A 13631-nucleotide genomic window follows, 5' to 3' on the forward strand; every position below is an offset into this window, starting at 1 on the left:
TGAAGGGCTTGATGATTAGGTGACCATTAGAATCAGCAGTGCTAGTTCTGGGATACATCAAAGACATGGACTGACTGGGGTACTCCAGGAGACCTTTGGGAAGCACTACCAAACAGATTGAAATGGTGGAAAATATACAACATACACAGAATACAACATATGCCCTTCCTGTGATTTCATTATCTATAAGGTACTAGAGTTCAAACTGTGTGTGTATAGGCAAAGCCCCCAAATAAGTAATTCATTAAAGGACTCAATGGAGGATTATTGCAGTTGTCACTGATGCATGGGAAAGCCTTGCAACTCGAGGCCCACCATTGATTTCAAATACAGATTATTTCCTCTTGAAGGGGATTATTTCTATAAATATTTACCGCTTGATGAAATAGAATTGTAGACACAGGGAAGTTTAGGCCTTTTCTAAACAAGGAAGTCTTTGCCAGTTGTTGTGATCTGGGGGACAATTCACCAATATTGTACAAACATTCGCCTATTTAGAGGGAACATTTCTACAATGTCTACAGCATGCAGTGTAATCAGTCAGTCTTACATTAACTCAAACACAAAGACTAGTTTCATGGTAGTTTTAATTTCAACATTCAACATAATTATTCATGTTTTACCAGAAATAAATTATATGTCTGGAGAATGCAACTTATATTATGGCCAACATAATAGTCACTATTATTATAGAATACAAGGCATCTCACAACAGATCATTTCCATTGTAGAGCCTACACGTCCCGTAATGTAATGTTTTGGGGTATTGGAGTAGTTAGGGTGAGGGACTGGGGGTAAGGGGTGTACAGAACTTGATCACAGCAAAACTCTCAATTGAGGTATATTTGGTAACACTTTATTTGAAATGTACTGTACGTTACAACAGTGTCATAATGTTGTAATATAATAAAAGAAAAATTAACAAAGTGTTACTGGATATTTTCTGACTGACAGGGGGATGACTGTGATGATACCTCACATCCTGTGATGATCCCTCACATCCTGTGATGATCCCTCACATCCTGTGATGATCCCTCACATCCTGTGATGATCCCTCACATCCTGTGATGATACCTCACATCCTGTGATGATCCCTCACATCCTGTGATGACTTCATGGGCTTCATTAATAGTGCTAGTAGTAACGGACGGTTATGATTCGAGTCCAACAAAGATTTCCCAGGCCAGGTGTTATAAAGTCCTTTTCCATCTGAGCAGTGACCACACAGACACAACACCTTATCTTGCTGATGATTCCTGGACACCAAGACAAACTTCATGAGTTTGTCATAGAAATAGAACCCATAGAAATATAATCAATTCTATTATTAGTATATGCAGGATTCTATGATCCTATTTCTATGGTGGAACCATCGTATGGGTCGTTCCGTCGCCATATCATAAACAAAGTCCACATTCTGCCTCAGACTGTCTGTCTCTGTCATGCTACCATGTAAGAAACACACGGTACAGACTCTCAGAAGAACTTCACTGGCTGACAGGAAACTGTAGATGCCATCCTGGCCCGTTGTACTCTAGAATCTCTGATGTGGAACGGCAAACAAATACAAATCAACAACAACAATGTAAAAGGTTTTCCTATGGCACAAAGTATAAATCACTATTTGCAAGCTCTGTGGATAAGAGTTCATATCCTTTAGCGTGAGCTCAGCTAGCTTGGTGGTGGGGATGGTCCATTATAAAGCTGGGGAGCAAAGTGGGACAGTTCCTTGTTTGCCTCCACCATAGCTGAAGATCAGGAAAAAGACTGCCTTCCTCTTCTTTATGTCTGGGGAGATGCAGCGCCATCTTCTGCTTCTCTTCGCAGCCTTTTTGTACAATTGCTTCCTCAGCGTCTCGCTCCACATTTAAAGTGTCCAAAGACTCCCCTATCATATCAACACGTACAATCACATGCAATAGTACACTGGGCAAATAAAAACCATGGGTTAGGTTATACATTTATATAAATGTATACATATAAATTCATATACTTTCAGGAATGTTAATCTGTTTTGTTATTTTTTTAGGTACAAAATAACTTCTCATATGACACAATAATATAAAACATATTAAAACAATGATCAAGTCTCTTCTTTAAAAAAAAATACCATAATAAAAATAAGTTCTATGTTTTATTTTACAATATATTTTATTTTTGGTCTCTGGCAGAAGGTCCCTTATTTTGTTTGTGGTTGTATCCATGTGGATATCTGGATATTACAATGGGCACTTGGCACAGCCACACTCCAGGGTGGTTTCCATCTCCTCAGAAAATGAGCTCCCGTCGGTGCATTTAAAGACCACTTTCCGCCTCCGGCTCTTGGATGGGGCGCAGCAGAGGCCTCCGTTGCAGGCGCGGGGACACTCCACCCGGGGGATCTTACTGGTGGAGGTGCATGTCTTCATGGGCTGGTGGCGCTTCAGCAGCTCACGCACCGCCTCTCCCTGGCACGTCAGATCTAATAGAGGTCAATGGGAGAGCTTCACAGTAACTTATTTCATTCTGACATGGATGATTTCAGATTCTATAGCCTATTATTACTATGGACCTCTGAGAGTCAAGTTTCTGTATGCAGTAGAATGTCCATACAGAAACAGTTTCTTTATGTTGGAAACAGCCTAGGTGCGTGTGTATTCCTCTCACCTGTGGCACAGGCAGGGCCAGTGTAGCCCGGCTGGCAGTGGCAGGAGCGCTCCCCACTCTCTGTGACCCTACACTCTCCGTGTCCACACTGGTGTCCCCTACAGGCTTGAGGCTCCTCTCTCCTGTCACAGTATTGCCCTGTGTAGCCCTCAGCACACTGACAACTGTAGGATGATGCCTTAGGCACACACAGCCCATGGATACACCTGGAACAAAGAGGTTTACAGTTCATGTGAGGAATAGTCATGTATGTGTGTTTAATAATTAATCCACGTTGAGTACATATTATTCATATTTTATAACATTATTAAACATGAGCAAGTGTAAAAGCATGAGTCCATTTGTATGTGTGTGAATATAGTAATGTGTTGAGGATGAGGATCATTATGAATTAATTAGTTATGATTAAAAGCCTATGTTGAGGTGTCTTGGATATGTAGCTGTTAGACAGGCCATACCTGCTGCTCTGACAGGGGCTGGTGGTGGTCTGATATGTAGCTGTTAGACAGGCCATACCTGCTGCTCTGACAGGGGCTGGTGGTGGTCTGATATGTAGCTGTTAGACAGGCCATACCTGCTGCTCTGACAGGGGCTGGTGGTGGTCTGATATGTAGCTGTTAGACAGGCCATACCAGCTGCTCTGACAGGGGCTGGTGGTGGTCTGATATGTAGCTGTTAGACAGGCCATACCAGCTGCTCTGACAGGGGCTGGTGGTGGTCTGATATGTAGCTGTTAGACAGGCCATACCTGCTGCTCTGACAGGGGCTGGTGGTGGTCTGATATGTAGCTGTTAGACAGGCCATACCAGCTGCTCTGACAGGGGCTGGTGGTGGTCTGATATGTAGCTGTTAGACAGGCCATACCAGCTGCTCTGACAGGGGCTGGTGGTGGTCTAATATGTAGCTGTTAGACAGGCCATACCTGCTGCTCTGACAGGGGCTGGGGGTGGTCTGATTTGTAGCTGTTAGACAGGCCATACCTGCTGCTCTGACAGGGGCTGGTGGTGGTCTGATATGTAGCTGTTAGACAGGCCATACCAGCTGCTCTGACAGGGGCTGGTGGTGGTCTGATATGTAGCTGTTAGACAGGCCATACCAGCTGCTCTGACAGGGGCTGGTGGTGGTCTGATATGTAGCTGTTAGACAGGCCATACCTGCTGCTCTGACAGGGGCTGGTGGTGGTCTTCTGGTCACAGAGGGGTCCACTGCGGCTGGGTGGGCACTCGCAGGACACACCCGTGTCGCCTGTCTGTCTGCAGGCGCCCTGGGCACACACGCTGCAGGAGTGGCAGCCTGGCAGGATGCCTTCCACCCTGCGTGGTGCTGCCCCCAGATCCTGGAGCTCTCCGTTGATCCTGACGTTGTGGATGCAGCCGTTGAAGGCCTGGGGGCTGCGGTCGGGACCTGAACGCAGGCCTGATGCCACCACTGCTGAGGGCACGCCTGGAGGGGAGGAAGAGGGGGGAGGTGGAGGAGGTGGGGGAGGAGGCGGAGGGGGAGGGGGAGGAGGGGAGGGATGGATGGAAGAAAAAGGGTGTTTTATTATTATGACATTCTGGTTTGATGGCCTGACATTTCATCGGTTGACCAGTTTCAATTTGAAACGTAAATATCTGTAGGTATGCACAGTGTAGATTCTTCTGTGTGTTTTTTAAGGAGTAATGGGTCCGTTCAGGTATATGTGCTATATGGGTCTCTGTTTACCTCCTATGTAGAGCTGTGTGCTGTGGTCCACAGAGGGCTGGCGGGGCAGCTTGCCGAGCTTCTTGGGGGCTCCCTTGTCTACCACCAGGCTCAGAGAGTGGTTCTGAATCAGGAGCTCCACCGTGTGGAATAGACCGTCATTCACAGACTCAACACTTTTAAGAGAGAGAGAGAGAGAGAGAGAGAGAGAGAGAGAGAGAGAGAGAGAGAGAGAGAGAGAGAGAGAGAGAGAGAGAGAGAGAGAGAGAGAGAGAGAGAGAGAGAGAGAGAGAGAGAGAGAGAGAGAGAGAGAGAGAGAGAGAGAGAGAGAGAGAGAGAGACATTAGATATATTGTTGTAGTATAAGAGTTCTTATAGAATGTATAATTTTTATGGATATATACCAAAAAAATGTCCATTGAAAAAAGGTACAACGAAACGCAGCTAATTTGTAGTCTTTCCAGCTTCAGTTTGAAGTGATTGTGTTACTGTAGCTGTGTTGTTGGCTAGCTCCTCTGAACAACAGTGTCCTGACGAGTGAGCACATTCTCTACGCCAGGCAAAATCGCGCCTCATTAGCTCATTGTTATGGATGTATCCAAATAAATGTCACTAGAAAACAGCTTAAACAAATGCAAATGCATCTACTTTGCTGTTATTCTGGCAGAACTTTTAGACGTGACTGTAAGTTAGCTGTAGTTGGCTAGCTAGCAAGCAAGGGATAAGAACGTTGCCAGCCAGTATGGCAATGGAACATTTAGAACTAACAACTGGGTCTCGTGTATAGATACAGAACAAAAAGACTGAACGACTGGGTCGCGTCCATAGATACAGAACAAAAAGAACGAACGACTGGGTCGCGTCTCTAGAAACCCTAGATTTGTGTTGGGACTATATCTTGTGGAAGGATGAAATAGCACAAATAAATTAATCAAAATAACATTTTTAATGATGGTAACCCGTTGTATAAAAGTGATAATGCCCTCGAAGCCGGTGTTTGTTGGATATATTGGCACCCAAGCCAATGTATCCAACAAACACCGGCTTCTCTGGCATTATCACTTAAGAAGAAAACACCTATTGAAGGACAAATTGAGTAGAAGGAGACTGCTTTCTCTAAAGGATCTCACACAAGATTCTATGTCAGTTGAATTGTTCGAGAGCCCTTGTTTGGTTTATTAAGGAGAGCAGTGTTGAATGCTTTCCTTGGGTGTGATTCTATGCAGCCATGCGGTTTGAGACCTCTCACACACGTACTGTGTGGACAGTGAGAGCACTGTGAGTGCCGGGACACGTGTGATGGCTCCACTCTGGCCCTGTGAACAATAGCAGCACTCTGGAGGTAGCCTCGTTGCGAAACAGACTTCCTTAAAACAGGAAGGCGTGACAACGACGTGATTTTGGAGGCATGGCAACGCGAGAATACTCGGGAGGAGACCAGTGTGTGTGTCCTCCGGAGAGCGATTGCCTTTCACACTACTCATGTTTAAAACATGGCAGGGCACTCTCTGCCTCATCACACTGAGCCCGCAAAACCCTCTCCAAAGCAGAAAAAACTACTGGAATAGCAAGCAATGATGCTGGTGGCTTCAGGCTGAGTCAGATTATTTTGGCCCAGGAGCACAAGTCCGTTTCACAATGATAATAGGCCTGTTGCTGTCCGACAGCTCCAGTTCCCATACTGACTGACTGCTGTGTACAGAACAGGCTGTACTGCCTCTGGGCTCGCCTAGTTACTGCTGGGTAATTGTGTTTGGTCTAAGGGTTGATACAACAGTAGCCTGGGGTCTGAATACCTGACCACTGTGACTGACCCAAAATTAAGGAAAGCTTTGACTATGTACAGACTCAGTGAGCATAGCCTTGCTATTGAGAAAGGCCGCAGTTGGCAGACCTGGCTCTCAAGAGAAGACAGGCTATGTGCACACTGCCCACAAAATGAGGTGGAAACTGAGCTGCACTTCCTAACCTCCTGCTAAATGTATGACCATATTAGAGAGACATATTTCCCTCAGATTACACAGACCCACAAAGAATTCGAAAAACAAATCCAATTTTGATAAACTCCCATATCTATTGGATGAAATACCACAGTGTGCAATCACAGCAGCAAGATTTGTGACCTGTTGCCATAAGAAAAGGGCAACCAGTGAAGAACAAACACCATTGTAAATACAACCCATATTTATGTTGATTTATTTTCCCCTTTGTATTTTAACTATTTGCACATCGTTACAACACTGTATATAGCCATAATATGATATTTGAAATGTCTCTATTCATTTGGAACTTTTGTGAGTGTGTCACGATCGTCATAATGAGTGGACCAAGGCGCAGCGTGATATGCGTACATCTTCTTTAATAGAGTACTGGCAACACGATACAAAAATACAAAACAACAAAACGAAACGTGAAGTCCTCGGTTAACAAACACAAACCTACACGGAACAAGATCCCACAAAACACAAGTGCACAACAGGCTGCCTAAGTATGGTTCCCAATCAGAGACAACAAGCAACAGCTGATTCTCGTTGCCTCTGATTGAGAACCACCCCGGCCAACCTAGAAAACACATGAACTAGAAACTGAACATAGAACACAAAACATAGACACTACACAAAGAAACTAACACCCTGGCTCAACATACAAGAGTCCCCAGAGCCAGGGCGTGACAGTACCCCCCCCAAAGGCGCGGACTGCGACAACATAAAACCAACAGGGGAGGGGCCGGGTGGGCATTCCTCCTCGGAGGCGGATCCGGCTCCGGGCGTGACCACCACCCACTAACAACCCCCCCGTAGCGCCCCTGGTCTGGTCTGGCCCCGCTGGCTGGAGCTGGACTGGACATCGGTGGAGCGGATTGCTTAGGCTCCGGTGTGGACCAGGCACCGGTGAAACAGGCACGGGCTGTGCCGGACTGACGACGCGCACCACAGGCTTGGTGCGGAGAGCAGGAACGGGCCGGACCGGGCTGACGACGCGCACCATTAGCTTGGTGCGGGGAGCAGGAATGGGCCGGACCGGGCTGACGAAGCGCACCACTGGCTTGGTGCGAGGGGCAGGAACAGGCGGGGCCGGGCTGGCGACGCGCACCATAGGCTTGGTGCGGGGAGCAGGAAAAGGCGGAGCCGGGCTTGCGACGTGCACCACAGGCTTTGTGCGGGGAGCAGGAACGGGCCGGGCCGGGCTGGCGACGCGCACCACAGGCTTGGTGCGGGGAGCATGAACAGGCCGGGCCGGGCTGGTGACGCGCACCATTGGCTTGGTGCGAGGGGCAGGAACAGGCCGGGCCGGGCTGGCGACGCGCACCACAGGCTTGGTGCGGGGAGCAGGAACAGGCCGGGCCGGGCTGGCGACGCGCACCATAGGCTTGGTGCGGGGAGCAGGAACAGGCCGGGCCGGGCTGGCGAGACGGACTGGAGGTCTGGAGCGAAGAGCTGACACAACCCGTCCTGGCTGAATGCCTATTTTTACACACACTGTGTGAGGCATCAGCACAGGACATACAGGGCTGTGTACTCGTACTGGCACTACAGCACGTGACACTGGCGCAGGATATCCGGGACCGAGGAGGGGCACTGGAGGCCACGAGTGTTGAGCCGGCACACTCCGTCCTGGCTGCATGCCCACCTTAGCACGACACGTGCGTGGTGCTCGCACAGGACGTACCGGACTGTGCCGGACCACTCGCGGCACAGTACGCAGCTCCGCATACCTCGGAACCTGCCCAGTCTCACGCTGTCTAGCCTGAGTACGGGGAGTTGGCTCTGCTCTACCTCTAGGCTCCGCCAACCTCCCTTCCAGCCCCCCAAACCCGGTGGCCTCCTCTCCTAATCCCCAAACTCGCCCTGTAGCTGCCTCCAGCAGCCCCGTCGTCCATGCCGTGTGCCCCCCCCCAAAAAAAATTATTGGGGTTGCCTCTTGCGTGTCCGACGTCGGCCCGGTTGGCGCCGCTGCTCCTCTCTATGGCGCGCCTCCACCGTCTCCTCCCACGGACGGCGATCCATCCCGGCCTGGATCTCCTCCCAAGTCCAGGACCCCTTCCCGTCCAAAATCTCCTCCCAAGTCCAGGCTGTCTGCTCCTGGACACGCTGCTTGGTCCTGTTTTGGTGGGATCTTCTGTCACGATCGTCATAATGAGTGGACCAAGGCGCAGCGTGATATGCGTACATCTTCTTTAATAGAGTACTGGCAACACGATACAAAAATACAAAACAACAAAACGAAACGAAACGTGAAGTCCTCGGTTAACAAACACAAACCTACACGGAACAAGATCCCACAAAACACAAGTGCACAACAGGCTGCCTAAGTATGGTTCCCAATCAGAGACAACAAGCAACAGCTGATTCTCGTTGCCTCTGATTGAGAACCACCCCGGCCAACCTAGAAAACACATGAACTAGAAACTGAACATAGAACACAAAACATAGACACTACACAAAGAAACTAACACCCTGGCTCAACATACAAGAGTCCCCAGAGCCAGGGCGTGACAGAGTGTAATGTTTACTGTTCATTTTATATTGTTTATTTCACTTTTGTTTTTATCTATTTCACGTGCTTTGGCAATGATAAAGCCATTTGAATTGAGAGAGAGAGAGAGAGAGAGAGAGTGAGAGAGAGAGCGCCAACAAGCATAGGGTCTGTGTGGTGAAGTTGAGTGCAGCTCAAAACTAGCTCTTCCTATCCTTACCGCTGTTGGGTTGTGGTCTAAAAACAGCAAGGCTCTCCCCTACTGCAGCTCTCCTATTGGCTGATTGTTAAAAACGTTTGATTGACAGTTCCTGCAGTGGTTCAATGACCGCATTATTACATTAACAGCCAGTAAAAAAGTAGTGTTAGTTCCATAGCCGTGGTAAGTAGGGGTGCTGAGAGTGCTGCAGCACCCCCTGAAAAATCATGTTAATAAAAATAATTAACAAAACATTTATATATTTTTTTCTTCACATAAGTAGTTCACTGGGCCTTTACTCATCCTGTATTAGAGCGGTCCGATATAGCACTACAGAGCTGAGATGACAGGTAAAGGACACACAGCCCTACACAACTCAACACTCCGCCGGGGATGTTTCAGTACAAAAGGTCTGGGCTCAACAAAGAGCTAACACAGACGCAGGCAGCAGGCAGGCAGGCAGGCAGGCGGCAGGCGGCAGGCAGGCAGGCAGGCAGGCAGCAGGCAGGCAAGCAGGCAGGCAGCAGGCAGGCAAGCAGGCAGGCAGGCAGGTAGCAGGCAGGCAGGCAAGCAGGCAGGCAGGCAGGCAGGCAGGCATCATGTGTGGTTTGCATTATGGGCCCGTAATTTCAATCCAATCTGAAAACAGGCCCTTTGCAACTAACACAACGGTCAGCCTGCCTGCAAAGACCCCACTTCCGCCTCAATTCAATACATGGAAGTCCGGCTTTATTACACTTTAATGACATTTTCATCCAGTGTCTCTGGTTTTGACAGCAGTCACTCGTTACTGAAACCCACATGCACATCCTGGCTAAGGGGGAGTAGCAGGGAAGAGGGGAGCATAGAGGTCTAGGAAAAAATGTCAAGAGGCTTACTTCTGTTTTTATCTATTTTAAATGGCAAACCTGACAACAAGGTGTTAATGCTCTCTGGGAAATAAGTGTGAAGTGGTACTAGGTGTTCGACAGAGGAGCTCCCATCCTGCTATGATACCCTATGACCACAGAGGGACAGCAGAGGTCCAGTCTAGGAAGGTGAATCGTGTAGCTCAGCCCTCCAACCTTTGCCAATATTGGGCTTTGTCTGTGTTTTGACAAGCTGAAGTTTTCCAGAGGCAATGCTATTTTTCGAGGGGGACATGGTGTGCCCAGCCTGCATATTAGCTTAAAGCAGCCCATTATGGAATTCAATAAAAGCGATCAGAAAGCTGTGGCAGATTTCAGCAGCCCCCTGCACGTCGACAAGGGGAAGTACATTTCCTGTCAGCAGAGAATCAAATACTCCATCTTTCTCTCTTTACCAAACCACATTATAAAATTATACAAACTTACTGGTTGCCTTCATCGGAGAAAGATATCTTGAACCAGCTACCCTGTAGATCCTATTTACATTTCAACATTTAATTACCCAGCGCTATCATTTGCTTACAATGTAGCCCTAACCAGACTGGTTTAAATTGATGTTTTGCAGACAACCAACAAAGTTCCAGATTGCAGCTGTAAGCAACCTCAATTAAGTTTCCTTAGAAGCACACTAGTGAACTACAAGCTTGTTTAGTGTATGGGGTCTGAGGAATGGGGGGATGTTGCCTGGCTGGCTACTCTTAGGGATAGCTAGGTCTAACAGCAGCTATCTAAACCATCTTAATGGCTGGGGCTAGCTAGGTCTAACAGCAGCTATCTAAACCATCTTAATGGCTGGGGCTAGCTAGGTGCAAAAAAACACAACAGTGTTGTCAGCTATGCCCTTGAATGGACTTGACTCCAGCTTCCCAGAGACAGGGAGCTAAACATGGTCTAAACACACCGGTCTCATGGTCTCCTTTAGGGTTCCTGGCGGTGGTGGTGTATCCACCAGCCAGACGTCACACTCCATTCTCCTGACCTCTGTGGAACAATTGGCACCTTATTCACTATATAGGGAATAGGGTTCCATTTGGGACTCAGCCTCTGTCTACAGGAGCCGGAGCCACAAGCTCACTACACAGCTGAGTTACGGCCCGGTCCAGTGACTCCACTGTCTGGTTCTGTCTGCATCTGTTCTGTCTGCATCTGTTCTGTCTGGGTCTGATCTGTCTGGGACTGTTCTGTCTGGGACTGATCTGTCTGGGACTGTTCTGTCTGGGTCTGATCTGTCTGGGACTGTTCTGTCTGGGACTGATCTGTCTGGGACTGTTCTGTCTGGGTCTGATCTGTCTGGGACTGTTCTGTCTGGGACTGATCTGTCTGGGACTGTTCTGTCTGGGTCTGATCTGTCTGGGACTGTTCTGTCTGGGACTGATCTGTCTGGGACTGTTCTGTCTGGGTCTGATCTGTCTGGGTCTGATCTGTCTGGGACTGTTCTGTCTGGGTCTGATCTGTCTGGGACTGTTCTGTCTGGGTCTGATCTGTCTGGGTCTGATCTGTCTGGGTCTGATCTGTCTGCTCTCAGAGATGACTGCTGGCTTTACTGTTGCAGCAGCTCTCTCTCTCACTCTCTCTCTCCTCTCTGCAGCCTCTACCAGTAGCCCCACTTTGTTCATAAGCTACCTGTCCTCTTCTCTCTTCTCCTCTCATCTCCTCTCCTCTGTGACTCAGCCCATAAAAGTCTCTCCACTCAGCTCTCACGTGGCATTCAGCTCACAAAGAGCCATCTTGTGCTGACGCTGAGTGGAGCAGAGAAAAGAGACGAGAGAGAGACACTTTGACCGCCTCTATAGGCTCCTTTCTACTGCTCTAAATCACAGTGACATGGCAGGCAAGGGCTGGCTGCTTTCTGAAGGGTACCTACCAATACAGATAGTGTAGGCGTGGCAGTGGATGGCTGAACCTAGAAAGAGTGGGAGGGAATTGGGTAGTGATTGAAACGCTCTCGTTACATTTTCTGTGATGTTTCTACACTCCCCATCAAACCCTCTCTAATCTTCTGTGATGTTTCTACACTCCCCATCAAACCCTCTCCAATCTTCTGTGATGTTTCTATGCTCCTTTCCCTCTTCCTCTATCCCTCTCTCCTGAATAATGTCAGATGAGGTCCATTAGACTAATAGAGGGATTACTGTGGTATTTGGTAAAGGGCAGGACATTAACACAGTGAGGACCCAGGCATTCATCTGACAGTAATGAGGCCTCTACTCTGCCACCTCCTCCTCCTCCTGTCCCTCTCTCTCTCTTCTCTCCCTCTCTCCCCCATTGTGTGAGGGAGGTTAGGTCTGGACAGATGAGTGCTTCACCCCCCACCTTCACATCACTTGACTAGACCACCCTCTGTCCACTCCCACTTCTCCTTCCTGTTTTTCTCACCGCTCTCTCTTCTCCTCTACCCTCTCACCAGCAGCCCTTCATTCCCACGTGAAACCCTCTCCTCCTCCATCTCCTCATCCTCTCCTAGCTGTGCTATCTCCTGTCTCCTCTCTCCTGTCTCCTAATATTGAGTTGCACCCCCCACTTTTGCTCTCAGAACAGCCTCAATTCATCGGGGGCATGCTCTACAAGGTGTCGAAAGCAGAGAGAGAGCGAGAGAGGAAAAGGGAGACGGAGAGAGAGAGGGAGAGAGAGAGCGAGGGAGTGAGAGGAAGAGAGAGAGAGTTCTCACCACACAGCTGGCTCCCCTCCCATGGACATGAGAAGCAGGGAGGGAGTCAGGGCAGATGGTGGCCAACTGTCTCTACGGCTATCAGCCAGACAGCTCTGCTTCATGTCACACAGACGCATAGATCACACTGGAGACTGGCACATTATTCTACAATGTTTCAATGTAACATACAGTGCATTCGGAAAGTATTCAGACCCCTTGACTTTTTCCACATTTTGTTATGTTACAGCCTTATTCTAAAATGGATGACATCCCCCCCCCCCCTCCCCCCTCCCCCCCCTCATCAATCTACACACAATACCCCATTAGGACAAAGCAAAAACAGGTTTCTAGAAAAAACGGAAATATTACATTTACATAAGTATTCATACCCTTTACTCAGTAATTATTTTGAAGCACCTTTGGCAGAGATTACAGCCTCAAGTCTTCTTGGGTATGACGGTACAAGCTTGGCACACCTGTATTTGGGGAGTTTCTCACATTCTTCTCTGCAGATCCTCTCAAGCTGTCAGGTTGGATGGGGAGCTTCGCTGCACAGCTATTTTCAGGTATCTCCAGAGATGTTCGATCGGGTTCAAGTCCGGGCTCTTGCTGGGCCACTCAACGACATTCAGAGACTTGTCCCGAAGCCACTCCTGCGTTGTCTTGGCTGTGTGCTTAGGGTCGTTGTCCTATTGGAAGGTGAACCTTCGCCCCAGCCTGAGGTCCTGAGTGCTCTGGAGCAGGTTTTCATCAAGGACCTCTCTGTACTTTTCTCAGTTCATCTTTCCCTCGATCCTGACTAGTCACCCAGTCCCTGCCGCTGAAAAACATCCACACAGCATGATGCTGCCCCCACCATGCTTCACGTAGAGATGGTACCAGGTTTCCTCCAGACGTGATGCTTGGCATTCAGGCCAAAGAGTTCAATCTTGGTTTCATCAGACCAGAGAATCTTGTTTCTCATGGACTGAGAGTCTTTAGGTGCCTTTTGGCAAAGCGGGCTATAATGTGCCCTTTACTGAGGATTGGCTTCTGTCTGGCCACTCTACCATAAAGGCCTGATTGGTGG

General features: G+C 48.5%; 1 protein-coding gene across 1 annotated transcript in view; it reads right to left on the reverse strand.

Moving 5' to 3' along the window:
- Positions 1–842: 842 nt before the first annotated feature.
- Positions 843–13631, reverse strand: part of slit3 (slit homolog 3) — a gene marked incomplete at its 5' end in the record, with an annotated part of 237039 nt that continues 224250 nt past the window's right edge. Inside the window, 5 exons of the mRNA XM_084147010.1 lie at positions 843–2461; positions 2647–2852; positions 3801–4089; positions 4351–4505; positions 11614–11651. Of these exons, the coding sequence (XP_084003136.1) occupies positions 2220–2461; positions 2647–2852; positions 3801–4089; positions 4351–4505; positions 11614–11651 (930 nt within the window). The 3' untranslated portion in view covers positions 843–2219. The remainder of the gene's footprint in view (positions 2462–2646; positions 2853–3800; positions 4090–4350; positions 4506–11613; positions 11652–13631) is intronic.

The sequence above is a fragment of the Coregonus lavaretus genome, assembly GCF_964263955.1.
Source record: "Coregonus lavaretus genome assembly, chromosome: 29".
NCBI lineage: Eukaryota > Metazoa > Chordata > Actinopteri > Salmoniformes > Salmonidae > Coregonus > Coregonus lavaretus.